Source organism: Stenella coeruleoalba (assembly GCF_951394435.1).
Source record: "Stenella coeruleoalba genome assembly, chromosome: 19".
Classification (NCBI taxonomy): Eukaryota; Metazoa; Chordata; class Mammalia; order Artiodactyla; family Delphinidae; genus Stenella; species Stenella coeruleoalba.
Genome location: NC_137165.1, coordinates 15017034 through 15029394, shown reverse-complemented (window position 1 = coordinate 15029394; position 12361 = coordinate 15017034). Strand labels below are relative to the sequence as shown.

Here is a 12361-nt window from a genome sequence, read left to right as displayed (position 1 = left end):
CCTTGAACAGTTCTTGTCATGTGACCTTGGACCCTAAACCTCAATTTCTCTGGAACTGTGAAATGGGGAACTAGAACTCTACTTCATAGAATTGTTGTGAGAGTTGAAACAGCAATGGGTGTTAAGTTTAGTGTAAAGTCTGGCCTGGCACTCACTGCTCAGTGAACGTTATGTGTCATTATCACAGAGCCGGGGAGGGATGAAATAATGTGACAGAAACCGGAAGAGTGGTTAACTATGGGGGGCACGTGACTGGGAGGGGACACAAGAGGGGCTTGTGAAGTATTGGTCATGTGTTTCTTGGTATGGTTTTAGCTACAAAATGGTGCTCAATTTATAGAATTTCACTGAGATGTACACTTGTGATTTGCACACTTTTCTGTATATATATGTTACACTTCGATAAAATTTATTTTTTTATGAGTGTTTGAGGGTGAATCTTTCTCCAGGGCAAGAAGGAGAAGGGAAATGACAACTCACCAGGAGAAACAGAGGGCTGATGGCTACCCAGCAGATCCTCCAAAACCATCCAGGGCTGAAGCCAAGCATTTCCTTCACGTCACTGCAGAACTGATTGATGCCTAAAATCATCCAAAAGAGAACGAGATTGACCGAGAGAGGAGCTAGACTGTCCTCCTATCCCTTCACTCTCAGAGAGAGTAACCGCTCTGGAGTTTCTCCAAAGGAGGGGCTTGGGGTCACCAGTCTGGTCTGAAAGTGAGATGGGGGACTTGTCACAAAAATGCACGTTACAGTAAGCAAAGCTCTCTCTACACAGAGTGGGAGGATTGGTGGACATCTGGGGAGGGACCTAAAGTCCCCACTTGGTGCCCACACTGCCTTTCTAGGATTTCAGCATATATCTGATTTTATCGTTACTGTAGAAAAGGAAGTGGAATTTTGTCTAAAAATGGTGAAACCACTTGACAGAGACTGACTCTAACCATATGCTGGAAACTTTGAAGAGAAAATTTTAACCACACTGTTGCACATTCATATGTCAGATCAAGATCAAGGTTCTTCTTAACTGGCATGGAAGTGAGGACTGGGGGAGAAATCGACAAGAGGAAGGAAGGGTGCTCTGCAGTTGCTTCCCTGAAAGTGCCCAGCAGGTCTGTAACATCACACACCTTGCACTTGGTCCTCCGAAGTGCTGAGGAGGTGGGGAGGACTTCTTTCAAAAAAAAAAAAAAGGGGGCTTACATGCAACTCAAAATGTGGGCCCCCCCTTCTTTATATTATGTGTAATGACACACATGCTAAAGCTGTTCTGCTATCATAGAAACTAGGAAAATATTTTCAGAATGAAATCATCACATCTTGATTTTAAAGATGAAGAAAGGCATCTCTGAACTTGGTTTTCTTCATTTCCATTGCCTGTGCCCTCCTCATCCTCGCCCAGGGGCTCTTGGGATCCCTGCCCATGAACCTGTGTCAGCTCTCTCTCCGCTCCTGGTGGTTTCACCCTTATCAGATTCCATCCCACGATTGGGGGGCCGGGGGTGGGGGCGGTGTAAATTGGAGGCTTTACCAAGACAGATAATGCAAACAAGAACATTCTTGCCTCTTCCTGAGAAGATAAGCTCCTAAACTCTGTCTCAGGAGGGAGTGCTTGTTTGTGAAATTTAAAGTGGGGCCACTCTATGTAACAGCAGAATATTGTACACTCTGCAAATGCATTCACTGTGCACTAGTTCTTTGTTGTCTGTCCAATTCTTAGAGCCTGTCAGGATCGTAAGCAACCACTGTGGATGAGCTATAGGGAACCACTTCAGCCCTGTCTCCACTGGGTAAACATATAAACTCAGAAGAAAAAATCATCCTCCCAGGAGTGCAGGCAATCTGTTGCACAGAGTGTGGAGGAAGTGATGACCTGTTTTTGAAGAAGGGATGCAGCAGGTGACGTCTTGTACACTGGCCTGCTTTTCCCTGACGACATCGGCCCTTCTGTATTCTGGTGGCTATATGGGCTGGTGTAGGAAGGATCATAGCTAGTGGAAGGGAGCATCTTACCATAGAACCAATACACAGCAATTGCTTCTATCAGGGCAACAGTGAGCACTGCAGGTCCCGTGGCAAACTCCTCCAGCAGCTTCACCACATAGGCCCCTCCCTGGAAATGAGACCACAAACCCGGTTAAAGGCCCTCTAAGGCACTGCCTCCTCTTTACAACAGGAGCAAAAAGACCTTCTTAGGATAATTCTGGAAAATTCTCTCTTTGGGTCTAACATAAGTGTCCCAGAGCCTACTTCTTGGACTGGCCTTGGCAGATGGGCAAGATTTCATCCCATCAGACACACCTCTTCCCGCCCTACAGGTCACTCGTCTGGTTTCCACTCCCCACTAAGCTTTAAGACAAACTCAAAAGCGCCTCTGGATCTGTTTTCAACTTTCTTCAATTTACTGAATACCTACTGTGTATTCTACCCCGGAAAATCTACAATACCAGACACACCGGGCCCAGTGGTCATGGTTTTTGCCTCTGTCCTAACTCACAAATCCCTTGGGTCCTACTCAGGGCCCCACAACCCTGCTGAAGCTCCAGAGCCATTGGGGTCATGGCTTGAAGATGTTTATCTACAAAATCTGCCTTGAGTCAGAAGGATACACGCCTACAATGCCTATGGGTACTATCTGATGCCTGATTTACAGTTTGACAGTATGTGCCTAAGCTACCCCCCCCCCCAAAAAAATAAAATCACTAGAGAAGGTCTAACTTCTTTACCATTACAAATTCTCTGGAGGAGATGAAGTGACATTACAAACATGAGATGCCAGCCTCCAGATGTTCAGCATATCAGGACATCAGGGCACTATTCCTATGAAAGCAGCCCTAAGGACTGGAAATAGACTGAAAAGACACATCTTAGTTTTCCTCCAGATAGTCTGTCAAGCCTTAAATCTAGTTGGATTTGCTGTAAAATGCTGAGCCTCCAGATACCACGCCCAGATTCTTCAGACAGATGCCACTAGAAACAACTTTTCTTCCTCTCCTTGATGACTAACTTTTTAACAGCGGTGACAACTTCTCTCCCTTTGGCTCCAAAGCCAGGGCACCATGTGGGATGGAAAGGAACAGCTTCTTGTAACATTCTGTTGCCCTAGGGGAGGTTGACTCTAAGTTTAGGGTTTTGGTACTCACAAAAGTCAGGGTGATCAGGGATCCAAAGAAGCAGGTAATGACCACGCTGAGCACAAACCACTCCCGGCGCTTGGACCAGATGTGTGGAAACTCATCCAGCACGGCTGTGATCACCCCCTCCAAGCCTGCGAACTGAGAGGGGCACACAAATGGTCACTGTGTAGACTTTGGGACAAATCTGTTACCTCTAGGACAGTGAACAGAAGGGAGGGGTTAAATTGCCAAGTGACCTGTCAAGCTGATCGTGACCAGTTCCCCCTACTCACCGGCCCTCACTGGAAACATATCTCTGTTTTTTACCCTGTCATTTAGAACCCATTCCTAAGGACATCAAGGAAAGAAAGTATAGCACATGGACAGGACTTCTTTACATGAGGTGTCTCGGGGAGACTTTGGTTGCACCAGAAATACCAACTGAAAGCTGAGACTCATTCCACACTAATGATATGAATGCTGGGCTGCAGGGCACTGAGACACAAGTGTGACCTTGCCCTGGCCTTCAGGTGCTGCCAGTCTGGTCAAGGGACAGTGCACAATCAGTGCACAACAGTTCACATATGCTGAGCTCTTGGCCTGTGCCTGGCACTTTACCCTCAATATCCCATTAATGCCTCTAATGTACTAGAGGGCAGTAAGCACCCAAGTGAACAGGGGCTGAGGGAGCACCAAGAGGGAGCAGCCAACATGGCCTGGGGTGGCCAGGATGGGAAGGAATGGGTACAGCTTCCTTCCCCTCCTCCTCCCCCCCTTCTCCCTCCTCCCGAGAGCCGGATTTCCCTCCCCATTCACTTACTGTGCTGTCCAAGCCCAGTGTGATTAACATCAGGAAGAAGATGATGGCAAAGAACGTGGATGCCGGCATGTTGGCTATGGCTTCCGCATATGTGATGAAGAGCAGGCTGGGGCCTGAGACAGAGCGGGAAAGAGGAGGAGGTGGTCGCTGAGACCTGCCCTACAAAGATGTCTCAGGAGAAACTTGGCCACACCAACAATTACAACTCCTGTCACAAAACCTTACATGTGAATCAGGGTTGGACACGTACCAAACGCTTCCTTACACCCCACACCATCCTACCTGGACATCCTGGGAGGCAGGAAGGGAATAGTATCCACCTTGAAGAGTACGCGCCCTCAACCAACATGGAGAAACGAAGCAAACCTGAGACCTCAAGACTAGCAAAGCTGAGCACATGAATTGGAGTGTCCACTATATAATAATTCAGTGCTTTTTTTTTTCAACATGAGGATTGATATATCTCTGAAGTCTCACAGCGTTTAGCTCCCTCTTCAGCTCCAGAACAGTAGGAAATGTTATACTGATTTCAGAAGAATCTAGCGGCCTCGGAATAAAGACCTCCAGCTATTTTGAAGTCCTTTTTGATAGTATGAGGGACATGTCTTCAACCTCTCATGGACTAGATAGGCCGCCCTTAGTTTGGGGCATGGAGTTCATCAGAGCACCGTGTCGGGCTAAAGACAGATGTATGTTTGCAAGAAAGCCCTGGGACTCCATCCACAAGATCCCATAACCTCGTCTTCAACGTCTGTCACTCTTTTTCCATGAAACCTTACAGTACAGTAGAGTGCTACATCATCTACATTTAATTTTTCTGCAAAGGATTAGTAATCATTTGCTTACTAGACTTGGACCCATCACAGGACCCAAACACACTTTTTTTGTTCTGTTTTGTTTTTTTTAAATAGGAATTGCTATCTGTCTATTTATTTGTTTAGGCTGTGTTGGGTCTTCATTGCTGCGCGGGCTTTCTCTAGTTGTGACCAGCGGGGGCTACTCTTCGTTGCGGTGCACGGGCTTCTCATTGCGGTGGCTTCTCTTGCTGCGGAGCACAGGCTCTAGGCCAGTGGGCTTCAGTACTTGCGGCTTGCAGGCTCTAGAGCACAGGCTCATTAGCTGTGGCACACAGGCTTAGTTGCTCCGCAGCATGTGGAATCCTCCTGGACTAGGGCTCGAACCCATGTCCCCTGCGTTGGCAGGCGGATTCTTAACCACTGAGCCAGCAGGGAAGCCCCACACTGTTTTTTAGTTAGTTTGTTTTATTTGGCTGCCGCTGGGTTTTAGTTGCGGCACGAGGGATCTTTGTTGCAGCATGGGGGCTCTTTTAGTTGCAGCATGCATGTGGGATCTAGTTCCCTGACCAGGGATCGAACCTGGGCCCCCTGCATTGGGAGCAGAGTCTTAACCACTGGACCACCAGGGAAGTCCCCCAAACCCACTAGTTTTAAAAGCCATCATCCAAGTCATATTTCCAAGCCCACAATGTATTCAAGGCCCCAGTACTGGGTGCCGAGGGAGCTGCCCCATTACCACGATGGAAAGGGTTGAAATTTCCAAGGCAGTAAGTTTCTCTAAAACCTTTGAGAATTTTAAGAGGAACATTTAGAAATAATGCAAAAGTTAGATATTTGTAAAGATCCAAAGAGCAGCAAAGCAATTCAGTGGGAGCCAGGAACCCAAACAAAACCCGAGGTCCTACCTGCATCTTTGGCCACCTCAGACACATCTTCGTTCCTCATCTCAGCCATATACCCCAGCACTGTGAAGATGACAAATCCTGAAACGAAGCTCGTCATGCAATTCACCACGCTGGTCACCAAGGCGTCTCTGGAGCAGAAAACCCAAGGGGCCTGAGACATTTCCAAGTCAGCGATCTAAGGAGCATCTGTCTCCAGCTCTAAGGAGCATCTGTCTCCAGCGATCTAAGGAGCATCTGTCTCAGCTGCTCAGCTGAGTGGGCTGAGCTCACAGGGACTTCAAGCCTGTCCGGGTGTCTCCTCCCCTCCTCCCAGGGCCCAGCCTCTCAGACGGGTTGCATTACCTTGAAGCACAAGCTGCTGTTATCACCACGCATGGCATGGGGAGAACAGCAGTCAGGGATGGTTTTAAGAGATGATTTTGTTGTAAACCAGCACAGCACAGACCTCTGGATTTCAAACAAGGCTTGTTCTGAAGCAGGGCCTGAGTTGCAGCCGGGGCCAGGAGGAGGCCTTGGCCTTACATTTGTGAAGACCTCAGATTTAGACTTTTGACATTATGTGTAAATGAGGTTATAAGAGTTCCACAAAGATATCCTGACACTTCTAAAAGAGGACTTCATCATACAACTTTAGGCTGGTGTCCCAATGCAAGGCCACACTGCTTAGGGTGCATGTAAATTCCTTTTTTTAAAAAAAAATTAATTCTATAATTATCTTACGAATAGCACAATCAGACTGCTGGACATTGCCATCTGTGATAGAATATTAAGACAAAGTTAACTCTAAAGATGAGGAGTGATATTTAAATCATAATTGGCGCCATGCTCCCTGTTTTGTCACATTTCTGAAATGAGATTTTGACATAAAAATTATGGCATTCTGTGTTGGTCAAAATAGTTCAATCATTATTCTTTTTGTATATATATACACAAATAAATTATCACAATTTTTGTTGTTAAATACATTAACAGGTCAAATCTAAACATTGAATGTATGTTGTGATTTCTGTAAACCTGCTTTGGAATTTCTTAATTTTTCCTGACATATAGAGAATCTCACAAAACAGAAGTGGCCTGGAGCCTCTCTCAACGCCTGAGTGAGGCTATGGTCTGGGTGAGTGGTCAGGCACCTGTGGCACCCCTGAGGGTCAGAGTGTCAACGTGGCCTAAGCCTGGCCAGGTTTGAGGCCATCGGTTTGATCGCTTTCCTCCAGACCAGCTGACTGACACTCACTCCACTTTCAAGCTTTGCTTGGGGGGGCCCCAGATACTCACTGGTAACAGTTGTTGTTGAATTTGTTGTAGCTCGCGAAAGCCAGCAGGACCCCAAAGCCAGGACCGAGAGAGAAGAAGATCTGGGCGGCCGCATCCACCCACACCTGCAACACAGCAGAGGTAAGGGCCAGGGCCGAGACCCAGGCCATCGCTGAGCACCAGCAGGGCCAGCGCCCTCATGCCTCCATGTGGCTACATGCAGAGGCAAAAAAACAGGCTTCTCAGGGCTCCTTCCGGGGCTGGCCACATACCAAGTGCAAACAAATGTGAGTTCTCTTCCTATCACTTAGCCATAAACCAACGCAGTGGCCTCAAGTGTACTTTTTTTTTTTTTTTTGCGGTACGCGGGCCTCTCACTGTTGTGGCCTCTCCTGTTGTGGAGCACAGGCTCTGGACGCGCAGGCTCAGCGGCCATGGCTCACGGGCCCAGCCGCTCCACGGCATGTGGGATCTTCCCGGACTAGGGCATGAACCCGCATCCCCTGCATCGGCAGGCGGACTCTCAACCACTGCGCCACCAGGGAAGCCCCTCAACTGTACTTTTCATGCTTGTATTTCTGGTTTAAAGCATCACTGCAGACTTGCCGCTGAACCCAAATTTCAGTTGTTCCTACTGTCCTATTCGGAGGACTAGCTTCAGTTAGTAAAAAGACAGGTGCACACTGCTTTCCTCATTATCTTACCCCTGTCTCCAGGAGTTTCTGCCAGTTGGGTTTCAAATAGAAGAGAACTCCCCTCCAGGCTCCGGGGAGGGTGGCCCCCCTCACCAGCAGGATTGAAAGGATGATGTAAGGGAAGGTGGCTGTTACCCAAACCACCTGTAAGGAAGGAAACATAGGTTATCACCACATGAATGCTGGTGTCTTATTCTTGAACACGTCCAAGAAAGAAGATCTACCTCTTTTTTTTCTGTAATTTTAGGAGGCAAGGTGGCAGAAAGATCACAGCCTTTAAAATCATACAGGGATCTGATTCCCTGCTTGCTGGTACTAACTACTTCTAAACCCACTCCCCATCTGTAAGATGGGGAAAATACCTAGCAGGAGACAAAGTGGCCAGTGTATACAAAACACTGTACATGGTCCATGATGGGTTTTCAGTAAATTATTGCCACTATTATTAGTTATGACACTACCAGCGTGTTAAAGGAATTTTTAAAAAATCATACAATGGTTCTTGGGATTGACCCATTTCTAGAATTTTCTAACCGATTTGGTGACGAGACACTGAAAATCATGGAATGTGTTTGGTGTAAAGGAAAACATGTCCCCCTGTCTCTGGCTATCCAGGCCACTGAATTCTGAGTTAGACCCTCCAGGGCCCCTTGGTAGGCCTGGATCAGCAGCCAGAGTCCTCCTCACCTTGCCAGATGTTTTGACACCTTTCCAGATGCTAAAGTAGATAACAGTGAAGATCAGCATGATGCAGAGGGCAAGCTGCCAGCTGATGCCCCCCAGGTCCTGGAGCCCCTTTGACCGGTGGATCTGCAGGACGTGGCGCCTGAGTGAATGAGAAAGAAGGGCCAGTGACGTGGTCTGAACAGTTACCTGAGCATACTGCGTGTGATACCTCTGGGAGGACACCAAGAGAAAAAACGGACACAGTACTGCAAGGATCAAGTGGTCAGCAAGCCTCGGGAAGAGCTGGGAGGGGCTCTGCCCATCCTGAAGAAGAGAACAGGGCAGTCAAGCCAACGAAGCCTGGGAAGAGCGCTCGACCCAAAAGCAGACTTCCAGGTCTCCTTCCTAGGCTGGGACCCAATGAATGACTAACATGACTGGCTTCTGGGTGCATGAGGATTTGTATGTGTGGGCAGTGGGTCCCTTCCCCACCCCAAAACAGCTCCCTTTGGGCTGCTATTGCCTGAAATTCCAGCATTAAAGAAAACTGCCTACTCCAGGCATCTTCTTCCAAAGGGTAGATCCCACGTATTAAGTGAATACATGAAACCAGAAACTCTTTGTGTAGTTTCAAACTATTGAAGCAGTGGGAGGCTTTGCTTCCATGACAGCTGGCTGCAAGGAGGGCCCAGGAAGAAGGGCAGTTTTGATGCAGGGGAATAATTTTGGAATGTGAAGGTAGGGACTGGCCTGGGCACAACAGAAAAGAGGGGGATGGCGCAGAGACCCAGACTGTGGAGCACTCAAGGTAGTCTCCCAACTCCCTCACTCACGTTTACTCCCCCTCCCCGATAGCTTCATCTCTCAGAAATCCATCAGCCAAGAGGTGAAGAGCCCCTGGCTCCCACCTCCCTCCTAAGAAGCCAAAGCCCAGGGGTGTGGCCTGCCCCTAACAGGCCACCCCCTCGCTTACATGCACTTACGTATAAAATTCTTCTGCAGGGGATGTTGAGTGGAGTGTCCAGGTGACGTTGTCCTCGGAGAAGTAGTTGGTGCAGTTGCCAGTGTTCCAGGAGTTCTTACAGCTGGTCCAGGGCAGCTGGGCCGCAAAAGAGGAGATGAGGTAGTAGAGCGCCCAGGCCATGATGGTGTTGTAGTAGGAGGCGATGTAAAAGGCAATGATGCAGATGGCGTAACCGATCCCTGGGAGAGAGAGGGTGAGGGAGGCCAAGTTTCAAGGGCAGCCCAGCAGTTAGGCAGGGCATCAGGGGCACTGCAGCCCGGGTGAGGGCTAAAGGTGGGGCTGCCATTCATTTCATCCTCCAAAGACTCCAGGAGACAGTGGGAAAGTGGCAATATGGTAGATTCCTTATTTGTATTTGCAGAGTTACATGTTCTAGAAAATGTGTACATGTGCTATTAATGCTTTTTCTATTTCGTTTACTTTTAATTGCCATTTATTCTATTTTGCTTTTAACAATCTCATACTGCTTAAGCAGTCAAAACCTTAATTACTCAAGTTATCTCCCAGGGATACCTAAGGCCTAACTGATTCCAGAAGAAGGTGTCCAGCTCGACCCATTGATAGAAATCATCACTTCCCAGGAGGACCCACTCACCCACCCAAGCCTTTCCGTTACCTTTGAAAATCGGGCAGATTTTCCTCCATATCGAAATGCATCCATTTCGGTGGTACTGGCCCAGCGCGAGCTCCATGTAGAAGAGCGGGATCCCCCCGAAAACGGCCATGATAGTGTAGGGAAGGAGGAATGCCCCTGAGGCAGATAAAAGACAGTTTCACTCCCTGCCCACATCTGACTCAGGACAGCCCAAGTGATCTGGACACACAGAGCCATCTGATGCTCCAGAGTCATGAAGCCACCCTGTCCTAGTGACCTCACACGGTGCTCCCCTGGTCTTAATCCTTTGCCAGAAGTAGTCGTAGACAGAGCTCCACAGTGAAGTGAGGTTTGGGAGGAGGCAAAGAGTACGTGGGAAGGAAACTGGGTCTGGGAGTCAACAGAAGAGGCCCTAGGACCAGTTCCACTTCTAACTGCCTGGAGGACCCTTCTCTCTGGGCCTCTTTTTCTTCCACTAGAAACTGACAGGGTTGAGGAGAACTGAGGTTCCCAAACCCAGCCACTCATCATAATCACTGGTAAGCTTAAAAACACACACACACACACACACACACACACCCCAAAAAAAAAAAACACCCACCCACCCTGACCTCCTGAAGCAGAAGCTTCAGGTATGAGTAAAACAAAGATTTTTTTAAGTTCTCCAGGTGATTCTGATGCAACCAGTACATTGACCAGCATTTGGGACCCTTGAAACAGATCTCCTGCGACAACCTGTACAACAGCTGCAATAGTCTGTTGACTACTGCACATCACTGAATTAGTATCTTTGTTCATCTGTATCCCTGGCTCCAGACACTTGACTACTGATGTTTGGTTATACTTCCATAACTCCACGGAGCCAGGATGCTCCCTCCTGAGCCAGATTTGCAGGTGTGGCTGAAATTTGCAGGTAGTTTGCTACAGAATGAGAAAGTGCAGAACTGCTGCATCACTGGAGATGCTGGTGTCTCCTGGCTTTTGTGGCTGAGGCAGAATTTGGGTATGCCGTGCTGGGGATTGCTCACCTGCAGCCTGAGTTTCAGCCCAAAGGGTGAGCCGGCTGTGATATTTCCTTGATAACTTTCCCTCCCATAAAGTGTTCTGAACCTAGAAATCTGAAATCTGTGCAACTCAGAAAGGTTTCATCTAACTTACAATCACACTGGGTAAATCTGGCTTGAGAATAATAACCATGTTGTATTCTCATGATGACATTTGTCCAAAAGGTTTGCTTGACTGGCTTTACAGTAGGGAATGAGTGTAGGGGAAACATCACCGGTGACCCAACCCCTTATATAATGCTCAGGCTACAGGCGGGTCCTCCCGAACTAGAGATAAGATGATTCCAACTGCCCCTCCCAGGCCAGGAACGCTGGGCCTCCCGGCACTCCCTCCACCCCCCACCCTCCCGGAATAGCCTTTGCTGCCGAATGGACCCAGGTCCTTAAAAGATGCAGCAGATCCAGGCAACTCTGTGTCAGGTCATGGAGGAAATGAAGGCGACCCAAACGAATTATCCCTCAAACCTCATTTTAGTTACCCTCCTAAATCTGTTGCCAGAGCTCCTGTCAAAATAAATGACTGGGACTCCCCTGGTGGCGCAGTGGTTAAGACTCCACGCTCCCAATGCAGGGGGTGTAGGTTCGATCCCTGGTCAGGGAACTAGATCCCCCATGCATGCCGCAACTAAGGAGCCCGCGAGCCGCAACTGAGGAGCCCATGAGCTGCAACTAAGGAGCCCACGTGTCGCAACTAAGATCTGGTGCACCCAAATAAATTTTATAAATAAATAAATAAACAAACAAAGATTTGACTCCCACTTCTGGTCCTTTTCCTATTCTGATAGCAAGTCCATTGTCAAAACAGAGGCCCCATACCTACCTGCTCTGCTCTCTGGGGCTCCCATATCTATGCCTACAATCAGCTACTATTTTTGATAATCTGCAAATAAACTGCTCTGTAGGCATTAGGAATAGTAGGAGGAACAAGAAATCGTCTCTGGCCTCAAGAATCTAACACTCTTGTAGGAGCTATAAGGCATATCCATATATGGTTTGGTGCTGGCATTAACGTGGCTGGGTTCAGCTACGGATCACGCCCAGATTGTAACTTAAGACTGTGGGCTTGAGCTGACACCCTCTCTGCCCTCACACAGGTCCAAAGGCCCAGCAGGGTCTGGGAATGTGGAGCCACTTCCCAATTTTTCCTTTCACAGATCTAAGCTCTCTGGACTCTTCTGAGCAGAACCAGCCAGCAGGAGTGAAAGAACTCAGCATAATGCTGATGCTCATTCCCCCATGTCTCACGTGGAGGAGAGCAGGGCTTGTATAATGCAGGGATGAGAAGGGGGCTCTTCCACAGATGAAGCATTAATGATGCTGAAAATCTGGTGAGGTCAGGTTCAGGAGGGCTTTCATTCAACTTTATGACCCAGAGAGCCACAGACATGCTGACTTAAAGTTTTGGCTTACTGGAGATGTGTCTTT

At 48.2% G+C, this 12361-nt stretch overlaps 1 protein-coding gene across 1 annotated transcript in view; it reads right to left on the bottom strand.

Annotated features, from left to right (window-relative positions):
* Positions 1 to 12361, bottom strand: part of SLC6A4 (solute carrier family 6 member 4) — a gene marked incomplete at its 5' end in the record, with an annotated part of 37370 nt that overhangs the window by 9186 nt on the left and 15823 nt on the right. The window contains 10 exons of the mRNA XM_079904501.1: positions 481 to 581; positions 2014 to 2113; positions 3144 to 3275; positions 3937 to 4049; positions 5639 to 5766; positions 6914 to 7017; positions 7597 to 7731; positions 8275 to 8413; positions 9237 to 9456; positions 9894 to 10028. Of these exons, the coding sequence (XP_079760627.1) occupies positions 481 to 581; positions 2014 to 2113; positions 3144 to 3275; positions 3937 to 4049; positions 5639 to 5766; positions 6914 to 7017; positions 7597 to 7731; positions 8275 to 8413; positions 9237 to 9456; positions 9894 to 10028 (1307 nt within the window). The remainder of the gene's footprint in view (positions 1 to 480; positions 582 to 2013; positions 2114 to 3143; positions 3276 to 3936; positions 4050 to 5638; positions 5767 to 6913; positions 7018 to 7596; positions 7732 to 8274; positions 8414 to 9236; positions 9457 to 9893; positions 10029 to 12361) is intronic.